General features: G+C 31.2%; 2 protein-coding genes and 1 pseudogene across 3 annotated transcripts; 1 reads left to right on the top strand and 2 right to left on the bottom strand.

The window, feature by feature from the left end:
* Window positions 1-71: 71 nt before the first annotated feature.
* Window positions 72-27,980, bottom strand: LOC114711689 (receptor-like protein EIX2). 2 transcript variants are annotated; one of them, XM_028896109.1, is made up of 2 exons: window positions 26,743-27,980; window positions 72-182 (listed from the first exon to the last, which is right to left on the bottom strand). In XM_028896109.1, the coding sequence occupies exon 1, from the start codon at window positions 27,786-27,788 to the stop codon at window positions 26,766-26,768; it is 1,023 nt and encodes a 340-aa protein (XP_028751942.1). In that variant the 5' UTR covers window positions 27,789-27,980; the 3' UTR covers window positions 72-182; window positions 26,743-26,765. The 2 variants fall into 2 exon arrangements, with proteins under 2 accessions (XP_028751942.1, XP_028751941.1); XM_028896108.1 differs by lacking the exon at window positions 72-182 and adding an exon at window positions 25,982-26,315.
* On the bottom strand, window positions 973-3,315 carry LOC114711645 (receptor-like protein EIX2). Its single transcript, XM_028896064.1, has 3 exons — window positions 2,289-3,315; window positions 1,857-2,066; window positions 973-1,721 (listed from the first exon to the last, which is right to left on the bottom strand). The coding sequence occupies exons 1-3, from the start codon at window positions 3,313-3,315 to the stop codon at window positions 973-975; spliced, it is 1,986 nt and encodes a 661-aa protein (XP_028751897.1).
* Window positions 19,654-23,769, top strand: LOC114711644 (subtilisin-like protease Glyma18g48580; annotated as a pseudogene).
* Window positions 27,981-27,998: the final 18 nt, after the last annotated feature.

Genomic DNA, 27,998 nt, shown 5'->3' with positions numbered 1-27,998 from the left:
AGACACACAGATTACTAAGCATCACCAAACTTGTACAGACCCAAACTTTTGAATACTACTACTTATTGAAGCTGCGACCATTTACCAAAGCTTCATCCAAAATCCCATCAATCAAAGAGCCTAAGCACCGAATCTTCTAGGACTCATGCGAGTCTTGAAAATCTGGAATCAACCACCTATTACTTAGAATAACAAGCATGAATAATATGAGTTCACTCTAGCTCAATGAGAACTGAAAAAGATCTCTTGAGTGTGAGTTTCTTTAAAATGACAATTAACTTGTAAAGAGAAAATGAAAATCTAGACTTTTGGATCATAAATCTAAATGTTGCTTTGAAATGTCGCCAACTCTTAGAAAAGACCAAAATTTAGTCCTTTAACTGTATATAAGATTTTAATTTCATCCCTCAATATTAGAAAGTATATTTTTAATCTTTTAGTCTTAAAATTGTTAACAAAAAAAAATGACATTGAGATCTTGGAATGTTGAAATAACATTTTAAATACTAATATATTGAGTTTAATAACTATGATTGTTACAAAAAAAATCATCATATAAGATTTTAGTATTAAAGCAAGAAAAATATACTTATCAAGTTAAAAGACCAAACTAAAATCTTGGGTAAAGTTAAAGGACAAATTATATACTTCTGCCTTTGAAAAATGAGAAACATGATACAAGGACACTTAAATATTTTAAGGATTGATTTGGGCATTTTAATTGCTTTAGAATAAAAGGATAATAACTTAATTTCTTTTAAACAGTTGAAATTAGTCGATGCATTCATATATCGACGGAGTCTTAACTAGCATTATGCATTTGATTTAGGAAGCAACAAACAGAAAAATGAATTTGTTACAACACCGCTGATGAATTTGTGTAGAATAAAAGTTATTATGAAAAAGAACTTTAGATTTAAATAGACAGAAGTATAACTTTATAACCAACCTGGAGCTGCAGCATATCCCCATTCAGCGGAATCTTTGAAGCTTTATGACTACAATAACATAGATTCGATCAACCGCACCATTAAAAAATCGAAAATAAGAGTGCCTCCATGCTCTGTTCAGGAACAGTGAACCACAAACTACCCAGAATCCCACAGCAAAGCCAACTCCCATTCCAAGATACAATGACTTCAAAAAACCATCATCCTCATTTTCTTCAACTTCCTCTGTATTATCTGGTATTGTGCAGTTCTTTTGAAGAGGAGGCCCACAAAGTTCAGGATTTTCGGCGTAACTCCATGCGTCAAAACCCTGAAGCTGAGTGCCCAGTGGTATTTGGCCGTTGAAATGGTTGTATGACAGATTCAAAACACTGAGAAAAGATAGACCGGACATGCTCTGAGGAATATTCCCACGAAGATGGTTGTGGGACAAATCAAGAGATTCTAGATCTTTCATCTCTCCAATATGCTCTGGTATCTCTCCTATCAAATAATTGTAAGACAAGTTCAATGATTGTAACTTGGTGAGCTTGAACAGCTGTACAGGAACTTCTCCTGATAGCTTGTTAGCTGCTAGATCAATACTTCTCACCAAATTCAGATTTTTCTGATACTCCAATTGTTGACCCTTTGTGTGCAAATCAATTTTCATGAATTTTTTTGCAGTTGGCATGGTATAGGTTAGCGAAAGACCAAGACTTGAAGAGAAGTCAACATCATTTTCAAGGGGAGCCAAAAGGAAAGCGTTGTGTAGACAGTGAGGGATTGATCCTGAAAATTCATTATTAGCAAGGTCCAATACAATCAAATTAAAGAGACGACATAGTTGTGGCGGAATGGTCCCTGTAAATTGATTGGATCTCAATTTTACAACTGAGACATTTTGGGGCAGCCATGCTTGTATACCTCCAGAGAAGTTGTTTCCTTCTAAATTGAGAAGCGCCAAAAATGTGCAATTATTGAAAGTCGAAGGTATCTCACCAGAAAAGCCATTATTATGTAGATCTAGTGCCCTTAGGTAAGGTAATGATGAACCCATCATTGGTGGAACTCGACCAGTCAACTGATTATTCCCCAAGTATATGTAACCCAAAGCTCTCCAATTGTTCCAACAATCTGGAAGTTCTTGAGTGAGGTAATTATTTGATAGGTCCAAATACTTCAAAATAGACTGGTTAGTCTCAGAGTGACACAATAAAGTGTATAAAGGTCCCGAGAAAGAGTTGTGAGATAAATCCAAAGCTTTGACCCAATCTGCTAGTGGAGGAAGCCTTCCTTGAAATTTATTAAATGACATAAATATTTCCAAATTCATTTTTGGCTGCTCGTATGATGTACCCCGTCCAAATGAGTTGTAAGAGTTATTTTGGCCAAGAATTTTTGGGAGCGGACCACTCAAGTTGTTGAAGCTAATATCTAAATATTCTAACGAAGCTGATGTGTTTAGGAGATTAGAAGGAATGGAACTGTGAAACGAGTTATTAGATAGATCAAGGATAGTTAGGCTATCAAGCTGGCCAAGCCACTCAGGTATTGACCCTTTGAGTTTGTTGTTGGATAGATCTAACGACTTCAGATTTCGATAGCCTGAAAGATCTGGAATTTGACCTCTCAAATTGCATTGACTGAGATAAAAACTTTGGAGATGATCTTTGCTAAGATTGAATAACCAATTAGGTAATCCAAATGTTAAATCATTCAGACTAAGATCAAGATATGAAAGTGAGGTAAAATTGGCAGGCTGGAAAGACAGAATAGAGGTGGTCAAATTACAATCACGCAAACTTAAATTCTCCAGCGGTAGCGAGGCCAATGATTGAACCCAATTGGTTTCACTAGGAAGATGAATGCCACTGAGGTCGAGAGATGTCAGGGACGGAAGCCGAGAGAGCCAATAATGAAGATTATCAGCGTGGAGATGAATATTGTCTGATAAACTCACATAAGAAAGCTTAGAAGAATTGGGTAGCAAATGAGTATGAGTTGCAACAGAATTATTGATAGGCGCCATGCTTATGCGTTCAAAGTCATTGCCGTCCAAATCCAACCATTCGAGGGATTCAATAGCAAGTAAAGAAGATAAGTTGATTTCACCTCTCAGTAATTCTGAATGATTGTTGCTTATTGGATCAAAATAATAGTCTCCGTCATCCCACAGAGAAAGGCCAATGACTCTGTTGTTGCGATCACACCCAACTCCATGCCATTGGCAGCAATCTGGGAGAGTGGACCAAGAAGAGAGGCGGTTGGAGGGATCAACAACGCCTTGTTTGAAGCTTAAAAGTGAATGTCGGTCCCTCGCATGGCAGCAAGTGATTGTGTTGAATCTCACTGCACATAGCAACGCCAGCAGAATCAGAGACATTTGTGACGTCCGACGAAGAATCATCATGAAACTGTTTCTTGAAGTGGTGAAGCAGGGACCTAAACGGTTCCTTGAAATATTTATATAAGCACCTGTGGATTTTTTTTAAATTTTAATTTTTTTTAAATTTACATGAAGTTTCATTTTAGTACTTTAAATTTAAAAAACATATTTTCAGTTATTTAGTTCTAAAACCATTAACAAAAAATAATAATATTGGGATTTTAAATATTAATAAGAAATTCTAAAATTTAATATAATTTTCAAAACAATCATACTTATTACAAAGATTATCATTTAAAACTAACAATTATTAGATGACTAAAACTATACTTTTTAAATTTAATTAAAGGACTAAACTAAAATTATGTATATAGTTAAAGCATTAGACATATTCTTTAGCCATTAATTTTTTTATAGAAAATTTTACATTAAATTGTTTTTTTCCTAATTAAAAATAAATTGCGTGATTTTTTTTTCCTTCAGTTATTAAGACAAATTTCTCTTTATTCTCAAAATCTATAAAAACTATGCCAAACAAAAAACATAAAATACAAGAACTTGTTCTAAATGTTTTTTAAGATTTAGTTCTTCCCATTTTCATGATAAGTTGATTTTGAAGGTGGATGGGAGGTTTGCATGATTTAAAACAAAAAAATATTGAAGGAGAATGATAAAATTAAATCTGTTTTCTTTTTTTGGAAGTAAGGCTGATAAAAGCACTTAAAAATAGAATGAAAGTTATAAAATTTTAGCAAAATTTAGAAGAATTTACATTAATGCTCAAAAATAGAAGGAAAAACTCTACAATTTTCTCAAAAATATTTGTATAGCTTACTCTTTTTATATTTTTTAAAAGAGAATTGATGGAGATTGATATGAAGTTTTTTTTTTTTTTTTAAAGAGAATAGAAGGAGATTGATATGAAGGTTTATAAAAGCACTTAAAAATAAAATGAATATTTGTATAATTTCAGCAAAATTTAAGAGACTTTACATTTAGTTCTCAAAAATAGAAGAAAAATATCCTTTTAATTTTCGCAAAATAAAAAATATATGTCTAAAGGTTACTTTCTTAATTTTATTTTCTGGACCAATTCCCAGAAGTTTTCCAATATTGTTTTCCAAGTCTTCTCACCTTTTTTTTTTCCCTCCCAGTCTTTGCCTCAAATCCTTGTTAGTGGGATTAATAATTGATGACTATTACTGTTCTAATAAAAGTATTACAAAGACGTGGACCACATATATTATAACTTTGTCTCAACAATCTTGATGAGTTCCCGTTGCTTTTCAGTTATGACTTTTTTCTCAGGAAATTGCTATGAAATGGGTAAATAGTTAATACCCATCGAACACGAAACGCTACCAGTGATTCGCTATTCTTTGTGCAATTAATAAAATATTTCTAAACGCTAAAATATTAAGTTTAATTTTTTAAAAATAATAATAATTGGCATACAAAATTATTATGTGAGACCTAAGATTTTATTAAATTAGGATTAGAAGGTTAAAGATATTTTATAAAATTAGGAGACCAAACTAAAATTTTATTTCAAGTCAGATGACTAAATATACTTTTTTTTTAACCAAAGATTAAATATACCCTCTTATAATTTTTCATCACTAAAATCTTCCCTGCCGAGTGAACCTGAAAGTATTTCCCAGCATGTGTTTTAATGTGTGTGTGTGAAGAGAGAGAGAGAGAGAGAGAGATACTTCAATAGAGTTGATCGATTTCATTAAAAAAAAAAAAAGAAATGTAAATTCTGAAATACATGATATGAATTCTAAATCGTTGAGGGGGAAAAGACTATGAAGTCTGAATGTAAATACTAAAATTTGTATTTATTTGAAAAGGAATACTAGGGGAATCATATACGTATCATGAAATTTGTAATGCTATTAACAAATTCGGTATAACAGTTAACAATAAGTTGTCCAAAAAATTTAAAAAATAGCACTTTTACGACTTTAATCATGCGATTAACAAGTTCTATAATGCTATTAGTACAAAATAATATATTCAATATGAAATTTGACTTTTTTACTTAAATATTATCCTCTTACTTTTAGACGTTAAAATGTTTATTTTGAACGAATTTTAATTATTTAATTAAATTGAACCGTTTGGTTTTATTAAGAATATTTGTTCCTTTGGCATCCAAACCATTCTAAAATAGAAATCTTGTTCTTCTTAAATAAATAATTAATATCTACATTGTTTTTTTTGGGTGCTTTTTCCAAAATTATATTATATAAACTTAATTAGTCTTCATATATAATGAAGTTCTCATTGATCGCTCCCACATTTTCCTAAACACATATTGCAGAGTTTTTGGAATAAATAATGAAGCTTTTGTTTTTCTCTCTGTTTGTTTGTTGGGGTATACGTGTGTCATTTTTATGTGTTTAACTTGCTTTTTGGCTGTGTTTAAGCTTTTTGAGGCCCTACTGATCGATCTTTATTATTTATATAGCTTGAGTGAATTTTTAAAGAATCTTCAGCAGTTCCCATTGCTTTTGAATTACGTTTTCTCAAGAAATTGCTGTGACATGGGTAATAATTGTACAATGCCCCGTCCACCGTCCTTTTGAATTGCTATGAATTACCCCCTATCAGCTCTCATTGCTTTTGAATTATTTGTTTTTATCTGCGTTAAGACTGAATTATACTCGCTTCGATCTCTAATATAAGAGTTAATTTAACTTTTATTTTGGTATTAAATATAAGATTTCAATCCATTTTATCTCTTATATTTATCTATTTGTTTCAAAGTAGTCACTGTAATAGTTACACATATTAAAAATTCTATTAAATAGTAGTTCTACTAATAATTGGTATTTTAGGATATTCAACTTATATTTATTATAAATAACTAACTTAACAAACTTTTTTAATTTACTCAAATTAGTTAACTAACTTTTATATCAAGTAAGAAGTAACGGATGTAATAAATATAACATGATTTGGATGTAGTAAATATAAAATGATTTAGAGAAAATTATTCTCTTCCATTCATTGCTTCTACCCCACCCATCATCCGCGCTCGAATTCATATAATTAACAGCAAAATCGAAATGACACGAACAATTGGTAATCAAAAGGGACAGACGCATACATTGACACGCTAAAGCTCGATTCAACTTTCCATGAATGTTACCCCCTCCATTTCTATTTATAAAAAACACTTCCCCGGAAAAGGGCATGTTTCTTTTATACGAGACACTTTGAAGATATTTTTTTTTAAAAATAAATTACATTTTTTGCTTATTTATTGTTTTTAATTAATTTTCTGACCAACGTGTTTTGGTTAATTGTCTCCTATAATAAATAATGGAGGCAATAGTATTTTTGGCAATTGAGTGTTTAAATGAATATTTTTTTAAAGATGAAAGAGTACTTCAATTTATGGGTTTTAAATAATACTCCTTCTTATTGCTAATATAAGACCTAGTTAAGGGTCAAATTTAGTTCAAAATATAAAATTTCAGTTTATTTTGTCTTTTATATCATTTTTTCCTAGATAATTTATCTAACTTATAAGTTGATATAGAGTCTAATTTTACAGAGGATTATTTTGGGGGTATTACATCACATATCTGAAAATTAACTAATTTATCTTTTTTTTAAGCTATATAAATTAGTTAAGCAGTTCTTATATAAAAAAATTAGAAGAAGTAAGATTTATTTGTCATCAAAGTAATTGGATAAAACATCCGCGATATCAAATGAATCACCACCGTCGATTGCCGTGGCAAGGTATCCTGATTCCTGAGTGTCTGCGCACAATGATAAACATCTCTCACAGTCCATGCCGCTGTATTAAATACATGCATGTGATATTTTCTCCGTTTAATTTCACCTATATAATATTTTACACCGTAACGTCTTTTTCTTTTCCTATCTCTCCTTAGTGAAGGATAAAGTTGTCAAGTAAATAATTAATATTTTATTGAAATTATAGAATGACCATTGTTTGGAAACAAAGCTAAGCACCCGAAATTAATAAAACTTACAGCCAAAAACTAACATAAAAAGGCTTGCGACTCTGTTATTGCGATCACACTTAACCCAATCCCATTGGCTGCAATCTTGGAGAGAAGACCAAGAAGAGAGGAGGTTGGAGGGATCAACAACGCCTTGTTTGAAGCTTAACAGTGAACGTCGATCTCTCTCATGGCAGCAACTGATTGTGTTGAATCTCACTGCACATAGCAACACCAACAGAATCAGAGGCATTTGTGACGTCCAACGAAGAATCATCATGAAACTGTTTCTTGAAGTGATGAAGCAGCGATCGAAACGGTTCCTTGAAATATTTATATGAGCTCCTGTGGATTTTTTTTAATTTAAAATTTTTTTGAAACCATATTAATTTTTGGTTAAAGTATATTTAGTCTATATAAGGTTTTATTTTGGTACCTTATCTTTATCTTTAAAAAGTATACTTTTAGCTATTTAGTTCTAAAATCATTAACAAAAAATGATAATATTAGGATCTCAAATATTGATAAAAACTTCTAAAATGATAATATATCATGTTTAATTTTCCAAATAATCATGATTATTACAAAAAATTATCATTTAAAGCTAACAATTAAGATTAAATAACCAAAAATATACTTTTTAGAGTTAATTAAGAGATCAAACTGAAATTTTATATATAGTTAAAGACTAAATATATTTTTTTACTATTAATTTTTTTAATAGAAAATTGTACATCCACCTCGCTAAAATTAAAAAGAAAAAATAAATTGCGTTATTTTTTCCTTCAGTTATTAAAACATATTTCTCTTTATTCTCAAAATCTATAAAAATATTCCAAGCAAAACAAAACATAACATATATGGACTTGTTCTAAATGTTTTTCAAGATTTAGTTCTTTCCATTTTCATGACAAGTTAATTTTGAAAGCGGATAGGAGCTTTGTATGATTTAAAAGGAAAAAAAAATTTGAAGGAGAATGATATAATTAAATCTCTCTGTTTTTTTTTTTCAAGGATGGCTGATAAAAGCACTTAAAAATAGAATGAAAGTTAGTAAAATTTTAGCAAAATTGAAAAGAATTTACATTAATGCTCAAAAATAGAAGGAAAAATCTACAAGTTTCTCAAAAATATTTGTATAGCTTACTCTTTTTATTTTTTAATGATCTCTTTTCCAAAAAGAAAATGGCAAAAAAAGACAGCTAAAATAAAAAAATTACAAATAAAGACTCATAACAATATTATTATTGGTCTTGACAACAACAGTTTGGATTTTGACAATAATTTTTACAAACCCGTCCCCATGTGTAATTTTTTTATTTCAGTAGTCTTTTTTTGTTATTTCTCCATGGAAAAGTCTTGCAACCTTTTTTCCCCAAGTATTCCAACCTTATTTCCCCGTCTTTGCGCAAATCACGCTCAATTGCAGTCTCTATATTAGTTTTCTGAAGTCTTCTAATAATTCCAATCTTATTTGATGGCTGGCGTGTGATAAATCAGTGAATCACTGCCATGATCCATATAAGCTCAAACCAATAATATAGAGAATAATATATTTGAACTCGTCAAAAATTATAAGTGGTTTATGCAAGGACTAAATTTTTTAAGACAAAGTACAATAGATATGTTTCCCTGATAGAGAAGAAAAGGGAAGAAAACTCTAACAGAAAGAAGCAAAAAATGAAAGGAAAACAGAAAGAAGTCAAGGCCACGACAAATATAATGAATACAGTTTAGTTTCAAATTGTTGAATTATACAAGTACCAAAAAAAAAACGTTAAATTATAGAAATTTTAGATTTGAAATTGAGTCAAATTGATTATCAGGAAAATTAATTTAATGAATAATATTAAAATAGATGAAAACCACGTTTAAAAACCAATAGAAGATATCCTTATCGTCGTACCGACGACAAATAAAACGATTTTGAAAAAGAAAACAATAATAATAAAAAAAGGTCTAAAGACTTAATTAACCTATCACAAGCATATTGACTTAATGAGTATTTAAGTGAAAACCAAATCTTTATTTTAAAAGTGATTTTACAGAATACAAAATAAATATGTCAGAAAAATTTTGTCATAAAAATACTTTTAAAAAATATTTTTATAAATGACTCGATTGGTATTTATTCCATAAAAAATTAATTTTGAGGGGGAAGAAACCTTAGAACTTAACAAATATTTCCTCATCTTCTAAATTTGGAAGCTTATTGAAGGCATTATTTTAGTTCTAATAAGATTTCAACATTGTTTTTTAGGGTTTTTTTAAAATTATTCTTATTAACTGAGTATATGGGTCTCTCATGTGTTGTGTTTTTCCGTCTTTCACTATAACAAAGAAATTGTAAATAAAAATTTCCCGCAAAAAAAAAGAAATTGAAATAAAAATGTACATTCCATGATCAATATTGTGATAATTAAAGAAACTTCAAGATTAAACATTACAATAAACATATGTATGGTAATAGATGGTCGTTGGGTGCTTAGGTTGAAAAGGAAAATATAATTTTGCCATTAGTATGGCTTACTCTTTTTATTTATTTAATTTTTTTTTAAATGACCTTTTCCCAAGTGTCCTGTAGCTTCTTTTCCGAGTCTTCCCAACCTTATTTCCCACGTCTTTGCCCAAATCACACTCAATTGTGGTCTCTATGTTAGTTTTGTGAAGTCTTCTAATAATTCCAGTCTAATTTAATGGCCGTGTGATATGTCAATCAATTGCCACCGTTACCTATATATATGCTCAAACCAACACCACAAAAATTTTTGGGATAAGAACACACTGAGTGACTCATGCTTGAAAAATCTGTTTTATTTTTAATTTTTTTAATTTTGAAATACAATGTTTGAACTCGTCAAAAAGTATAAAAGGTTTATGTAAGGACTACATTTTTTTAAGACATAAAGTACAATAGATTTTTTTAAATGTATAGAGATGAAAAGGGAACAAAACTACAAAAACAAAAAACTGAAAGGAAAGCTGAAACAAATGAAGAACCCCAATCCCCCTTATAACAAGCTAGAGAAGATGGATTGATCAAAGACATATTGTCATTAAGTTATTATACATATAATAGTTATTATTATTTGTTTGTAAACTCATGCCCTCTCTTTCTTTTTCTTTTTTTTTAATATAACTTAAATTTGTGATCTCTTATTTGTAAGTCATTTTTAAGTGTTTCTAATTAATACAAGATTATTTTATAAAATATGAATCACTAATTTTTTTAAAAAAATATGATAAGAAAAATGAACAAAGAATTACCATAATATTGTTATATAATTGTATAAACTAGAGCTGATAAGCCTATATAGTAATTTATTTTTATTTTGGTTTTGGTCTGTATATTTTTAAACCATGAGTTTTAATTAGTTCTTAAGGTTTCCTTTTATCCAAATATCAGTCCCTAAATTTTAATAAGAATTTGAATCATTTTATCTTTTTAAAAGATAAAATAAAGCCTTCAATAAGTTTTATATTTAGGACGTTGGGAAATATTTGCCCAAGTTTTCCGGTTTTTCCATCAAAATTAATCTTGTGGAATAACAATTTGTTTATAAACTCTGAGAATTATTCAGCACAACCAAAACTAAGTAACAGAGAAAACAATCTCCGTACCTATTACTACTAGCATGTATTTACATTATTAATTAATAATAGTTCTTTGGGCTACAAATTAAATGACTACTTTCAGTACTTGATATAAGAAATTAGTTTGATATTCATTTTGGTTTTAAATATAAAACCTCAATCTACTTTATTTCTCATATTTATATTTTTTTTTTAAGATGGTCTTTATAGTAGTTGCACTTGTTAAAAGTTTTATCAAATGATAGTTCTATCTAATATATATGATTATATAAACAAGAGAACCATGCCCATATTTAGTGCTTAAGAATGCTTCAATTACGATTGCTTCTGATAAGAGAATAAGAGAATCATGCCTATATTTAGCACCTGAGAATGCTGTATTTATGATTATCTTTAATAAGAGAATACCTATGAGTAGTTATACAAAAAAGAGAAAACTAATTTGGAGGTCTTTATATAGTTTTCATTGATTTTGAATTAAATCATTAAGTTTTTTTCCTTTTTATTATTATTAGATCCTTAAACTTTTTACTGTTAAATTCCTTAGTCCCTGTTGTTAAATAAGTACTAACTCTGTTGTAAGTTTTCGCCAAGGAGCAGTGATACACCTCTCAAACATCTCCTTCCCCTTCCATTCATGCCACGACGCCTCGACCCTTCCGCTCACGTTGGAACTAAACTAGAGACAGAAGGACCCAACCCCAACATCTTTGTGTCTGAGGAGTGAGATGAAAAAACTGACAAAAGTAGGAGAGCCTCCTCTGTTTTAATAATAATTATAAAAAAACAGAGTAAATTGAACCGCTCACTAGCAAAACAAGGCCTCTGCTAATGATCTGACTACTATTGCAATCTCCCACCCCTTCAAGAATCAATTAATATTTCCTGAAATCTTCACTATATATATGTATGTATATATAATATTACATTATATGATTGTGAAATTTGTAATTTTCATCGAACCATTAACATGCATATGGCTAGAGTAGTCAATGGTAGACCTGATCTTGCTTTTGATTTCCCAATTGCAATTATATATATTAAAAGCTCATGTGGGCTTCTTAACATTTTTCATGCCTTGCCTGGAAAATCAATAAACACCAAACGTACTGTAATTAAGTTCCACTATGGTGGAAGGGTAGGGTCGAGTTGCAGTGAAAGGGCCAAGTTGCAGTCGCAGGAACTGATGAGTGTGGGATGTTGTTAGAAAATTTTTAACGGGTGACCCTCATTGTGCCACCTGGGCAAGAGATGACTCAAGCATCAAGATGCTCCAAACAAGGTCAAACTGAATGGTGAGGGAGATGTTTCAAAGTTGTATCGCTGCTTTCTAAACTGAAAATTTTAAGATAGTCCTTATTTAATGGTAAGGGCTGACAGATTTGACAGTGGAAAGTTTAATGACTCAATAAAGAGGAAAAAAAATTAAGAATCTAATTCAAAATCAATAAAAACTACGAGGACTTCTAAATTACTTTTCCCTTAGAAAAAAAAAAAAGCTGTCTCTGGAGAGTTTCATACAACTAAACCAGTCAAAATGCCAAACCTTGTTTTTTTATTTGTCCCCCCCCCCCCAAAAAAAAAAAACCAGAAGAAGTCCGCGCGAACCTTCCCCCGGGAATTTCGATTTGTATTTTTCAGAAGGGAGGATTTTGGGCCCACGAACGAGAGAACCAATGCAGAAGCCCATTTAATTTTGGTAAGATGGGTCAAAATTTTAAAAACCAAAACCATTGGCATCTGGGGTGGGCCGAATTATCAGGGTTTTTTTTTCCAGTTTAATACTTTAATTCATCATCAATAGCAAGTGTAAGAATTTTTTTTTACTCATTTTAAAATATGCATTAACTAATATTTGTTTTATTTGTTTTAAATTTTATCAGGATTCTTTAAATTATATGTTGTTGTCAAAAAGTTGAACCAGCAAAGACAAGAAACTTACATTAACAATTTTTTGTTTTGTTACTACAATATAAAATCTCCGGTTGACGTGTAAAAGAAGTTAATTTAAAACTAGTTTATCTTAAGACACACATATCACATTCTAAAAATCATACTGAAGAACAACACACTTCAAATTATAAAATCCTCCAAATCTCATGATTCACTAACAACACTCGGGAGATTAACTAATACTCCTCCGCTTCTAAATATATGACCCTTATATTAGTGTGTATAAGGGTTTTATATTTAGGACCGAAAGAGTAATAATTAATTGGACACACCAAATTCATATGAACAACCAAATCAAGCATACCTCACAAAATCCGAAGAAAAAACATTGTTGTACTAACAGCTTACAACATTTGAACACTTAAAGCTGCCACACTAGAGCTTCACCCTAACTTCCATCAACCAAATGACATAAGTAGCCATACCTTGGGGATGGATGCCACTCTAGAACAAACATGAATATATAGTACTAGTTTACACTTTTAATAAATTTTTAATTAAGTCATGCCATCTTATTAGGGATTTATGAATGTTGCTAAATAACCATAATACTTTCTTTAATTAGAAAGAAAAATTGAATATTTTATCCCTTTAAAATGGTCTTTCATATCTTATGATTATTTTTTGAGACTAAAAAATACATAAGTAATTTTTACAATGTCTAAAATTTGTATATATATAACTAAAACTTTCAAAAATATTTTAATCAAACACTTTAAATTACAACATAAGTACCCTTTAAATAAACATTTAGAAAAAAAATATTATGTTTAAAAAATATTTGTAATTGATATAAATAATATTTCACAGAAAAATAAAATAAAATAAAATTTATATTTTCTGAATCGAATGTTTAGTCAATAAAACTGATGTAAATTATAGGAATATAATATTAAATATTTCATGTAATTAAAATATTATTTTAAGCTTAGTTATACATACAGATTTTGAACACTATAAAATTACTTGTTTTTTTATTCCTAAAAAATAATCATAAGAGATGAGAGATTTATAAAGGACAAAATAATCATTTTCTTAATTGAAGAAAGGCATTTTAGTCATTTGACAACATTTAAAAATCTTAAATTGGGCCTTATGGCTTGATTGGGAATTTGTTAAAAATATAGATCTTAATTTGGATTTATGTAGTTTGGCTGGATTTTATTGAGATTTTCCTTTAATAAAACTTACAGCAAAAATTAACAGAAATTTAGTTCAAAAGATTTTTTTAAGCTACTTTAAACTTGATAATATTACTTTAGTCAATTGATGTTTGTTTTGGTGGTAAATGTAAAATCCCTATTTGTTTTATCTTTTAATTTTATAATTTCTCCTCAAATCATACATATTTATTGCATATATTAAATGAGGACTTTATATGGTAGTTTCAATTACAAATTATTAAAGTGGATATTTTAGATAAATAAAAAATATTTATATAGCTTACTCTTTTTATTGTTTTTTCCCCCCTTCATCACCATTAAACAAAATTCTTTCGACCTTTTCAAGTCTTCCCGTTTTCTTTCCCACGTCTTTGCCCCACATAACAGCCTGGCTATCACTTTATGCAAAGAGTGTAAAGGCTTCGTCTTCAGTTCCTCTGAAATCGCAGATTACTTAATTCTGCTTCTGCGAAATTGCATCAACCAAACTTGGAGATTGCTTTTACGGTCTTTCAGCTCTTTTCTAAGCAGCTTCAATACTTTCCGACTGTACTTCCTCAACTTCTGCATCTAAATCATTTCTAACCATCTTATTAAAATGAAGAAGAGATATTTAAGCCATGTCAAAAATGAATTTTTGTTCATTTTTAATTTTATGTAAGATTTCATTTTCATCTCTTAATTTAATAAAATATCTTTTTTGTCTTTTGTTTCTAACATCGTTAACTTTATTAGCCAAAAAAAATCCTGGTATTAAAATTTTAAACATTTACAAAACATTCATAGATGCTGAGATATTAAATTTAAGAAAAAAATAGAGTTCCAGTTTCTTATAACTATTATATTGAATTGGGAGAATCCTAATTAAATCTGGTTAAAATATTAAAATTTAAATTAAGGCTTACACTTTTAACAAATTTTTAATGAGGCCAATAAGCCTAATTAGGGATTTATGAATATTGTTAAAGGACTAAAATGGCCCTTTATAATTTAAAAATAATATTATTAAAAAAAATCAAATCATGAATAAATATTCTTTAATATTCCTTTCATTTCAGCTTCGAGTTCTTTTCATTTGACCAAAAGGATATTGGTTCAACTATGATGCTTCAGTTGTTGATTTCAAACTTTATTTTATTATGCACATTGCATCCTCAAAATTCAAAAAAAAGAATTATAAAAAAGGCAATTTCAAACCTTTCATATTTATTCTAATCAACTTAAGATAGGAGTATAGAAAATTATAAAGAAGATAATAATTGAGATGTGAGTTTTTTTTTTTTTGGGTCATTAAGTCCATTTATTTATTTATTTTTTTTCAATATGCATGGATATGTCAAGTTTTAGTTAGTATAAAAATTGAAAGCAAACTTTCAAACACATTAACTAAATTTTTTTTTTTTGGTTACATCAGGACGGGATCGAACCCGCAACACACGCACCCAACACACGCACACATGCCACTCGGCCAAATGGCCAGTGGCACATTAACTAAATTTTAAATTATGGGAGAAAGACATATAATATAACAACCACTTCAATATAGATGCAAAGTCATACAAGGTATTTCTAAATTTGTTTCTTTTGGAATCTAACTATTTTAAAATTAAAAAATTTTCTTCTTAAATAAATAATCAATATATATCTTATTTTGTTTCTGTATTTTTGCACATTATATTATATGAACTTAATTAATCTTCAGAAATAATGAAGTCCCTATTGTTCGCTTCCAACTTTTCCTCAACATACTCAGGACAAAGTTTTTCCATACATAAAAGACAAAAAGGTTGTCTAAAACAAGTATGTATGATCATAAAAGTCACTGATAATCACGCTTACAAATTAAAGTTTAAATTTTGTGTTTAACTTATTTGTTTTAAAACCTACTCTCTAATTCTACTATAATATAATTTTATTTGTGTACTTTTAATGAATTATTTTTAAATATATATAGAATTTAAAATTAAAAAATAATTTTATAGCTATCTCTCAAATAAAATTATTTTTTTGTATACAAAATTATAAGTTAAAATTTTAAATTTGCATTGATAAAAAAATAATTTTGCACAGTCTAGATCTCAACAAAATAATCAATACCATATTACTCATCATTGTAACCCGAAACAATAATCATCTCCCACTGTTGTATACAAAATCTAGCCATAAGGGTAAGATGGTGATTTTAACACTTCCCAATTTCTCATGATGGGTCCCCAACCCAATGGACCTGTAGCTATACGGGGGAATTAATTCATCCCATGCGAACTTTGTGCAATATTGATGCATATACTCAAAGTTTATGGTACTATTTGGTACGAGAGAAATGGGAGTGGAGGAAAGGGAAGGGGAAAAAAATTTAATGAACTCTATTTGAAAAATTGAAGAAGTGGAGTTTTGAAATTTTAATAAAGAGAAGAAGTAATATAAAAGTAATAAAAATTAATGAAAAGCTTTTAAACCCATTTTTTAAAATTTTTAAATTGAGCTTATTAAAAAAAAATTTCCCCTCCCCTCCCCTCGTTTTTCTTTATATCATAGGGATTGGCTTTGTTTGGTTGGAGGGTTTTTGAGGGGAGGAGAGGAGAGGAAATAAGTGTGTTTAGTTGGGAAAAATAGAAGGGAGGGGAGGGAAGAAATTTGTCTTTTAGTGCTCCCTTTCCCTCCCCATGCTCCCCTCCAAATTTGGGGTTTTTTTGGAGGGGAGAGAAATATTATATCTAATAGTGACTAAATTACCTATACTAACTTTTCAATATTTCAAGTTTGTCTATCTTATTAAAAATCTTTTTTTTTCACTTCTTTCTCTTTTTAGCCACTAATAATATTTGATAATTATAATATTATAATATATACATATCATATGTAGTAGTATATACACATGTGTGTATTATAATTATATATGATAGCGTCTATATTATAATCTTAGATAACATGCACATATATTAATATATATATATATATATATATCATAACGTGCTTGTTATAATTATATAATATATACATATCATATATATTAATACATATATTTATAAAATTAATGAGATAGAATATTAAATTTTTTTATCATATTTTCTAATTTTTTTAGTTTTATTTTTTTTAATCACCTGTAAGTGAAGTAATTGATTTTTTTTAAATTGATAAATTAAGAAATAATAATTTTGACATAAATATTGTGATAAAAAAATAAATCAGTCTAAATATAGAGATAAGGGCATATTTGTCAATTTATAATTATTTCCCCTCCCCTCCTCTTATGAACCAAACAAAAAATCTCCCCTCCCCTCCAACCAAACAAAACCATGACCTCCCTTCTCCTCCCCTCCCCTTCCTCTAATTAACCTCCCCTCCCCTCCCTTCCGTCGAACCAAATAAAACCTAAAACTAGCTACTAATCTTGATTTTAAAGACGCGTTATATGTCACATTCCCCAAATCACGAACACCGCAATAATTAAGAATGTCATATACTTCAAATCAAACTCACATCTCTCACTAAGATGCAACACCTTGAGAGGGAGGGGCCTAGAGTTCATAGATTGAAGTTTCATCTGGCTGTGCGAAAATTGGAAAAAAAAAAAAAGGAGATTGATATGAAGGTTTATAAAAGCACTTAAAAATAAAATGAATATTTGTATAGTTTTAGCAAAATTTAAGAGAATTTACATTAGTTGTCAAAAATAGAAGAAAAATATCCTTTCAATTTTCTCAAAATACAAAATATATGTCTAAAGGTTACTTTGTTATTTTTATTTTCTTGGCCAATTCACAGAAGTCTTCCAATCTTTCTTCCAAGTCTTCTCGCCTTTTTTTTATATTTTAATCCCCAGTCTTTGCCTCAAATCCTTGCTAGTGGGATTAATAATTGATGACTACTACTGTTGCAATGAAAGTATTACAAAGACGTGCACAACATATATAACATCAACCCATAAGCATAGAGAGACAGTAAAATAATTGCATTAATTATAACTTTGTCTCAACAACCTTGATAAGTTCCCATTGCTTTTGAATTATTACTTTTTTCCTCAGGAAATTGCCATGAAATCGGTAAATAGTTAATGCCCATCGAACACGAAACGCTACAGGTGATACGCTATTCTCTGTGCAATTAATAAAATATTTTTAAACGCTAAAAATATTAATTTTTATTTTTTAAAAATAATAATTCTTGGCACACAAAATTATTATGTGAGACTAAAGATTTTATAAAATTAGGAGACCAAACTAAAAATTTATTTCAAGTTAGATGACTAAATATACTTTTTTTTTTCCTTACCATCTTTCTTGCTGAGTGAACCTGAAATTATTTCCCAGCATGTGTTCTAATGTGTGTGTCTGTTTATACACACACACACACATTTACATATTTGTATGATACTTCAAAAAAAAGAAATGTAAATTCCGAAATATATACTTTGAATTCTAAATCGTTGAGGGGGAAAAGACTTCGAAGTCTGAATGCAAATACTAAAATTTGTATTTATCTGAGAAGGAATATTGGGGGATCATATATGTATCAAGAAATTTGTAATGCTATTAACAAATTTGATATAACAGTTAACAATAAGTTATCCAGAAAATTCAAAAAAGAAGCATTTTATAATTTTAGTAATGCGGTTAACAAGTTCTATAATGTTATTATTTAATATAATTTAATCTTTGTTTCATGGAAGGTTTATAAAAACACTTAAAAATAAAATGAATATTTGTATAATTTTAGCAAAATTTGAGATAATTTGCATTAATTCTCAAAAAAAGAAGAAAAATATCCTCGTAATTTTCTCAAAATACAAAATATATTTGTAAAGGTTACTTTCTTAATTTTATTTTCTCGCCCAATTCACAGAAGTCTTCCAATCTTTTTTCCAAGTCTTTTGACCGTTTTCGTTTTGCCAGTCTTTGCCTCAAATCCAAGAGGATCGTCTCTCCCAATAAAAAAATAGAAGATATGAGAAAAAGAGAACGAAGTCTATAACACGCTGTGGACGGAAATTTCTTGTTAGTGGGATTAATAATTGATGTGACTATTACTGTTGTAATAAAATACTACCTGGTGTTAATATGAGAACTAATTTAACATTTAATTTGGTTCTAAATATAATATTCCAATCTACTTTGTCTTTCATTTATCTATTTTTTTTAAGTAGACTTTATAGTAGTTGCACTTGTAAAGGTTTCATCAAGTGATAGTTTTAGTTAATACACATGATTAGTGAAAGTATTTTAAGAAAGATAACACATATTTATTACAAATAATTAACTTGACAAACTTTCTTAATCTATTTAACTTAGTCAAATAAGGATCGGAGGTAGTATTACAAAGACGTCGACAAGATAACACAAACCCATAAGAATAGAGAGAGAGTAAAATAATTGCATTAATTATAACTTTGTCTCAACAATCTTCATGAGTTGCCTTTGCTTTTGAATTATTACTTTTTTCTCAGGCAATTGCTATGAAATGGGTAAATAGTTAATGCCCATTGAACACTACAAGCGATACGCTATTCTTTGTGCAATTAATAAAATATTTCTAAACGCTAATATATGCATCATAAACCTTGTAATGCTAGCAACAAGTTTAGTGTAATAGTTAAGAACAGTTTTTTAAGAAAATTCAAAAAATGGTAATGTCCAATAATGATGGGTCTAAATCTTCAAGGTGATTAAAACAAACTAGGTAAATATATTCTTAGATATTGATAAATATGTCAAAAGATGGGTTGTTATAGTTCTTGAAGTCAAAGTCATGATTGCCCATTTGTTTATTACATTTTTTTAAAAAGACAAAACAAAAGCAAAAGAAGAAAGAAAAGTTCCACTCATCCACAAACACGTAAGATCGGATTTATATAAAGGGACGAAATAGAGTCGCCTTTCTCACGCATTCAGGTTGAAGCAAATTGACAGGCTCAACTATGTTTCACCTTCTTCTTTCGTCATTTCTGATCTGCAGCTTGGTACACCTGCAACAACCTGCCTATGCCATTAAAAAGGTAAGCAAGCATAGTTTGGTTTGTAATTAATTAACAGTAGTATTATTCTACCACCAAGCACCTGGATCAATTAGTAGGAGTTGTTCAAGCTCAATCAAAAGTCATGGGTTCAATCCTTTGAGAACGCAGTAGTATAGTTGGTAAGGTTGCCACCCATATGGGTCCTACTATAACCCGATCTGAATTAGTCTGACTTATAATTGCTTGCAGGGTTTGCCAAGATATCAGATGCTCATGGTGTTATTCTTGTTGTTGTTGTTAATCACCTTAATCAATTTCATCTTGCAGCCATACATTGTATACTTGGGATCACATTCTCATGGTCCAAAACCTTCCTCTGCTGATATGGACTTCGCCACAACTTCCCATTATAATTTCCTTGCCTCCGTCTTAGGAAGGTGCATGCAAGTTTCATAGATCTCTGTGTTTGTCTCATTTTCAAAGTTACCATTTCTCTCTTTCTTTTCATTTTTGGGATCCTTATTCTCTTATTTTAAATCAACTTCTACTTCAATTATTTTCAATGGCATGTATAATTAACTTTTCTCTTTCTTTAGAGAATCCTGTTTTTAGCACTTATTTTAACAGTTACATGTTTGATTTGACAGCCATGAAAGGGCCAAAGAAGCCATCTTTTACTCATATAACCGACACATCAATGGCTTTGCTGCATTACTTGAAGATGATGAGGCTGCAGAGATCAAGAGTGAGAGACTTCGTACCTTTGCTTGTGTGTGTATTTGTGTGTATACACAAATATGATACTTTCTGGTTCTAAATATAAAACTATTTTATAGTATAAATTACACTGTAAAATGAGTTTTATATTTAGGGTCGGGAGAATATTAAATATTGATAAGTGATGATTGATATAAAATGGTTGGAAAATGGGCGCAGAAAATCCAAAAGTAGTGTCGGTGTTCTTGAGCCAATCGCATAAGGTGCATACAACCAGGTCATGGGGGTTTCTAGGACAAGAAAGCAACGGAAGAGTCAGAGCTGACTCAGCTTGGGTCAAAGGAAGATTTGGTCAAAATGTGATTATTGGCAGTCTTGACACCCGTAGTTAACTATTTGCAGATGAAATGAAATCTATCTATATATTACTTCTCTATATGTCTCTTCATTTCACGACTAAGCTATTAAAGTTCCTATAAATCTGTAAACATTTGCAACCAAAATGAGAATTTTTACCATTGAGTTGTTTTATCGGATATATAGGTGTGTGGCCAGAATCCAGAAGCTTCAGAGATGATGGGTACGGTCCCATTCCAAGGAAGTGGCGCGGTGGATCAAAATGTGAGCTTTATAGTCTGTCTGGCCCACGCAACAGAACTCTTTGCAACAGGTTTGATCAAAACTCGAGTTTTCATAATTTAAAAATATATACTTCTCTATTTCTATTTAGAGAGCTTAAATAAAAAAACCTGAAATTATATTAATTTTATTTTAAAATATAATAATTTTTTAACTTTAGTCATGTTTAATACATACACCTTCTGAAAAAATAATAATTTACACTATAATAAATAAAAGACAAAATAGTATATTTATGTTTAAAATTTAGTAATATGACTTATAAACGAAATAAAAAAAAATCTTAATATGACTTATAAATGGAATAAAAATACCTTCTTTCTGCATTGTGAATAGGACAAGAGAAGTATGACCTGGATGTGAAGTTTAAACGGGTGAGATCAAGAATGATTTAATACATGTACTATGTGTATGAAATAGGAAACTCATTGGAGCAAAAACCTACTACAAAGCGTACCTGATAAAATACGGGAGCCCTGACCATACAAGCGCTCGTGACTTTTCTGGACACGGAACCCATATTTTGTCAACGGCCGGCGGCAACTTCGTTCGAAAAGTAAGCGTTCTCAACAATGGGAATGGAACAGCCAAGGGAGGATCTCCAAGAGCTCGTCTTGCTGTGTACAAGGTTTGCTGGGGGAGTCATGGTTCTGAACGTTGCACTGATGAAGATCTGCTATATGCTTTTGATCAAGCCATCAATGACGGCGTTGATATTCTCTGCGTTTCGCTTGGTTCGGGGGCTTCTGTGCAGATTGATAACTGGTTGATAAGTGGCATCTCCATAGGATCCTTCCATGCGGTTACCAGAGGAATCGTGGTTGTTGCCGTGGCGGGTAATACCGGACCACAACTTCAGACTGTGACCTCTGTGGAGCCTTGGATCTTCACTATTGCTGCTGGCTCCATAGACAGAGAATTCAGCAATAATATTACTCTTAGTAATGGCCAACGCTTTAAGGTCGTATCGCTTCTCTTCTTTCACATTTATTATGATGATTATTGACATTAATTATGTGTTATGATTACAGAATTAATTATATATTATGATTATTGACATTAATTATATATTGATCAGGGCAAAAGCCTTGCCACGAACTCGTCATCTCAGAGGTTAATTCCTGCGCGCCTAAGAATGAATTTCACTATTCATGATGATCTCTGTGTTATAAGCTCTCCAATGTTGCAGGAACCCATTTGCATTTATGAATAATGCAAAAACAATTATACCAGTAAGACCAGCTCCAAAAGTTTCTGCATTCTCAGCAAGGGGACCCAACATGATTTTTCCCACAATCCTCAAGGTTATCCATTCTCACATTGTCTAACTCCCCCAGTCACCAAGTATTGAACTTCTTAACATTCTTTTTTTAAAACTTTTTTACAGCCCGATGTAATTGCACCAGGCCAGGATATAATTGCTGCTTATTCACCTGTTGCAAGTCCTACAGGCCTAGATTCGGATGAAGCTCACTTTGACTATAATATTCTATCCGGAACTTCCAGGCATGTGCTCATGTTTCTGGTATTGCTGGTCTTTTAAAAAATCATCATCCTAATTGGAGTCCCGCAATGATCAAGTCAGCAATCATGACCACTGGTATAACATGCATTAGTCTCTGTTTTCGTGTTTACAGTTTGCTTGTTCTTTTTTTGTAATGAGTATAAAAAATCTATGTTGCTATAGCAAGCATACTGGATAACACCGATAGACCGATTCTGGACGAACAGGACGGTCAAGTAGCAACTCCGTTTCATTACGGCGCAGGCTTTGTCAAACCCAACCTTGCAATGGACCCTGGACTTGTTTATGATCTCCGCCCTTCCGATTACCTGAACTTGCTATGCTTTTCTGCTTACGAGGGAAGAGTTGTTGAAGCCTTTAATTATAATAGGCCATACAGATGTCCAAGGTCTTACAAACTAGAAGATTTTAATTACCCTTCTATCACATTGCCTTTTCTGGGTATGAAACCTGTAAATGTTACTCGTATGGTAACAAATGTTGGGCCTCCAAGTACGTACACTGTAAATGTCAAAGCCCCTCGAGGAGTTAAGGTAGTTGTTCTTCCAAGAACTTTGACTTTTCAGAGGACAAACCAAAAGAAGAGCTATATGGTTCTTTTGCAGGCATCAAGTTTAGCCCAAACTTCAGACCCTTCATTTGGAGAGTTGACTTGGACTGATGACAAGCACAAAGTGAGAAGTCCCATAGTAATCCCTCAATATGAGAAAATGGCTATATAGAATTCAATGTGTCCAATCCTTTGTTTTTGCGAAATAGTGAGGTACTAGTGTTAATTAGTGTGTGCTCATATATGAGTCCCAAAAGAGACATCTTTGTCAATAGGGAAAGCCACGAATCTCGAACCAGATTAGCCGGATGATAGTATAAAAAAAAGTGTGCTCAGTGTGTGGATGTACTCATCTTCGTCATTTTACAATAAAGTGGCTAGCGTATTCGATAGGACCTCTCACAACCGGCTTCTTAACTTCTGCTTTTATATTCTATACTTTATAATTTTGCTAGCTCCTTGAACTCAGCCTTGAGCCAAAAAAAAAAAAAAAAATGGATGCACGCACAAGGATTTCCTCACTGAGGAGCCACACAAATGTAGTGTGGTCCATTAGTTAAAAAAACTCCCTTCTAATAGGTTAGTCTTCTGAAATTGAGTTCTCCCTTTAAACTTATATTTATAACAAAGGTGCTTTCATTGAAAGCACGATATACACAAAAGAGTTTAAAATGACACTCTGAGAATCATATGGAATGATATACCATTGGTAATCTAAAAATTAGTCATTAATGTTGACTATAATATTTATATATAATGTCATACTATTCACATGTTGTGAATTGCAATATAAAAAGCTTGTTTCTCAAGGCTCTAAATGTACAGGTTGCTGGTCGGGTGGGATGTAGAATAATGAAAGTTATAAATGACCAAGAAAAAGAAACAATGAAAGGAATGGGACGGATGAAATGAATCATATTTTGCATGGTATAAAAAGAAATATATGCATGTACTTTTTCAAAAGAGATTTAACCAAATCATGAGGGAAAGCACACTATGTTCTATACTCCATGCCTGATTATATTGCGGTATTGCAATATTATATGCGCCAAACATTATTTGTTAATGGATTCCTTTTGTTTTCTTAATTTTACGTTTCTAGGAAGATGCCAAACATGGTCACAGTCCTAACACAAGAAATCTTCACAAAATGATTTCCTTTTTTGTTTGAAAAAAGGCATACTTGGGATGCTGAGATACTTATGATGATCAATGGGCGCAAAACCCTTCGGTTGCTTTCAGAAAGAGATTGCTTTTCCAAAATATTGGAAGTTCCGTGGTGGGCATATTCTACCTTTCAGGAGAATAGAAAAAATAATAAAAGAAAAATTCATAAAGTCAACATAAAATATGAAGTTTATAACGAATCGTAATTAATATATATATATATATATATTGTGCTAGTCCTACATTAGGCTTTATGCACTTTTTCCAATTCTGTTATATGTTCACTTTGCGATTGTGCAGGAAAAGGTTGAACTTGGCCAACAAAATATAGTTACGATCATTTTTTTTTTATTTTATATAATTTAAATACACACACAGATAAAGCTTTTCCATGTTGTACAATAAAGCTTTGGTTGTCTGCCGGCTTCTCTGGAAAAAGAATATTTGGGACCCATTTATCCTCCCACATTCCTATAGAATTTCCTCTGCCAAGGTCCCAGAAGAGGTCCTTTTTGAGAGATAGTCTCTACCTTCTAGTATACTTGACCACCGCCAAGAGGCCTTATATGGCCATTTTTTGCATCCACAAATTCATCTTTCGGGAAGTAGACACTTTTTAACGGGTTATTCAAGTGTCTCCACGCAGTTTCAGCTAGTAGAGCACGTCCAAGCATGTGTTTCCTGGGAGAGGGGAGGATTTATTTCTGTTGCACATATAAATATTATTATTGCAATCCTCTTCAGTTACGTTCTTGCTTGCACCAAATATTATATTCTTCGATTATTTCATTGTTCATTAGGGCCTTGCTTTATTTTGACATCCCTCAAATTAAAATAATCACGTCAGCGAATCCCCTATCTCATGAAAGTTTGCAACCGACCTTTGGAGAGCTCCCCTCCATGGCTCCATATGAGGATGGAAATCAGTTTGGATGAGTGATGAGCATTTAATATGATTTTATTTTCATATTTTTTATAAATATCTTTTAATAGATATATCATTTGAAATAACCACTCTGATAAAAGAAATTTTATATAAAAATTTTTAAGTTAAAGATTTTAAATTCAGATCGTTAAAATCAATTTAGATGGCTCACATCTCATACTGTGATGAAAAAGATGATCATATCCCTTGCAGGAATGCCTTGGTCTGTATAAAGCCTAGCCACAAGGATAAGATGGTCATTTTCTCTTGCCTGGCTTTTCCAATATCTCAAGCTGAGCCCCCAACCGAATGGGTCTCGGGAAATTCATCACATGCCAACTTGGGATGATATTCTTGATGCACATGGTGGTTAATTGAGAACTAGCAATTGCTGGCAAAAAGCAATTTAAAACTAAAAAAACAATTTAAAACTGGCAATTAACCTTAATTTTAAATACTCATTATATGTCGCATTCTACGGATTGTGAACATCATAATAAGAATAGCATGCTTCAAATAAACATAACATCTTTCAAACTCATTTTTTCACTAAGAAACAACACTTGGGAGATTGACTAAAACATGTAACCACATCCTAGAAAAATCCAACGTACAAAATTCGTCTCAACGACCAAATCAAGCAATAAACACAATGACAAAATTGCACACAGATTCCAAAACATCACCAAATCGAAACATTTGAATACTTAAAGTTGCCACAATGTTCTAAAGCCTCATCAGAACTTTCCTTCCAATCAAAGGTGCATAAGCATCGAATCAAGCGTCTGGGGTGCACGTGAGTCTTGAAAATCTGGAATCAACTACCTGTTACTTGAAAAACAAGCATCAACAAGAATCTTCTAAGCATGAGTTTCTTTTTTAAATGACAATTAACTAGCAAAAAGAAAACGTAAACTTAGACCATAAAGCTAAATGCTGCTGTTGAAACAGCAACAACATTTGATAAATGAGGAACATGAATTTAATTTGGACACCCAAATATTTTGAAGATAGATCTGGGCATTTTAATTGTGTTAGAATAAAAGATTAATATAGTTCGATCTAAACTGTTGAAATTAACATTGCATTAATACATGAACGGAGCCCTGACTTTCATTATGCATTTGATTTAGGAAGAAATAAAAAAGAACAATGAAATCATTACAACACTTACTAATGTGTACAAAAATAAAAATTGTTATAAAAGAAAACTTCCAATTTAAATAGGAAAAAAGATAACTTTATAACCAACCTGAAGCTGTAGCATTTGTCCATTCAGTGGAATCTTCGTAGCTTTATGGCCACGATGACATAGATTCGATCCACCACACCATTAACAAATTGAAAATAGGTGTGCCTCCATGTCCTCTTTAGGAACAAAGAACCACAAACTCCCCAGAATCCCACGACAAAGCCAACTCCCATTCCAAGATACAATGACTTCAAAAAAGCACCATCATCATTTTCTTCAACCTGCTCTGTATTGTTTGTTTTTTCTTTAACCGTGCAGTTCTTTAGAAGAGGAGGTCCACAAAGCTTAGGATTTCCAATGTAACTCCATATATCAAAACTCTGAATCTGAGTTCCAAGTGGAATTGGTCCGCTAAAACGGTTGTACGAGAGATTCAAAACACTCAAAAAAGATAGGTCAGACATACCCTGAGGAATATTCCCATGAAGGTTGTTATGGGATAAATCAAGAGATTCTAGATGTTTCATCGCTCTAATTTGTTCTGGTATCTCTCCTGTCAGATTATTATAAGACAAGTTTAAGGATTGTAAATTAGTGAGCTTGACTAATGGTATAGGAATTTCTCCTGATAGATTGTTAGCTGAAAGATCAATATTTCGAACCAACTTCAGAATTTTATCATACTCTCGTTGTTGACCCTTTGTGTGCAACTCAATTTTCATGAATGCACGTGAAGCTGGGATGACATATACTGGAAAAGCTAATTCATTTGCTAAATCTCGTTCACCAGGAAATTCTAAAAAATTGGTTGTGTTGAGTAGACAAGGAGGGATTGGTCCTGAAAGTTTGTTATTGGCAAGGTCCAATACAATCAAAGAGAGACTACATAGCCGTGATGGAATGTTGCCCGTAAATTGATTGGATCTCAATTCCACAACCATTACATTTTCAGGCAACCACAATGTTTGTATACTTCCGGAGAAGTTGTTTCCTCCTAAATTGAGCAGCACCAAAAATGGGAAACTATGGAAAGTCCAAGATATATCACCAGAAAAGCTGTTATTATGTAGATCTAGCGCCCTTAGATTATATAATGATGAACCCATTGTTGATGGAACTCGACCAAATAGCTGATTATTCCCTAAGTATATACAATTCAAAAGTTTCCAATTGTCCCAACAATCTGGAAGTTCTTGGGTGAGAGAATTATTTGATAGGTCCAAATACTCCAAAACAGTTTGGTTACTTTCATTGTGACACAACAAAGAAGATAAAGGTCCCGAGAAAAAGTTAGAAGATAAATCCAAAACTTGGAC

The sequence above is a fragment of the Neltuma alba genome, unplaced genomic scaffold (genome assembly GCF_004799145.2).
Source record: "Neltuma alba isolate B1F8T4 unplaced genomic scaffold, ASM479914v2 tig00011304_pilon, whole genome shotgun sequence".
NCBI classification, from domain to species: domain Eukaryota; kingdom Viridiplantae; phylum Streptophyta; class Magnoliopsida; order Fabales; family Fabaceae; genus Neltuma; species Neltuma alba.
This window is presented reverse-complemented; position numbering and strand designations above follow the sequence as displayed.

Excerpts from the sequence above, each read along its gene's own strand:
- LOC114711689 (XM_028896109.1), bottom strand. The coding sequence starts at position 27,788 with ATGGGTTCATCATTATATAATCTAAGGGCGCTAGATCTACATAATAAC.
- LOC114711645 (XM_028896064.1), bottom strand. The coding sequence starts at position 3,315 with ATGTCTCTGATTCTGCTGGCGTTGCTATGTGCAGTGAGATTCAACACA. Across the intron at positions 2,067-2,288 it reads TTACAACTCATTTGGACGGG|ATTGTTGGAACAATTGGAGA; the intron begins GTACATCATACG and ends AAGAACTTCCAG. Across the intron at positions 1,722-1,856 it reads AGGAAACAACTTCTCTGGAG|GATCAATCCCTCACTGTCTA; the intron begins GTATACAAGCAT and ends ATGAATTTTCAG.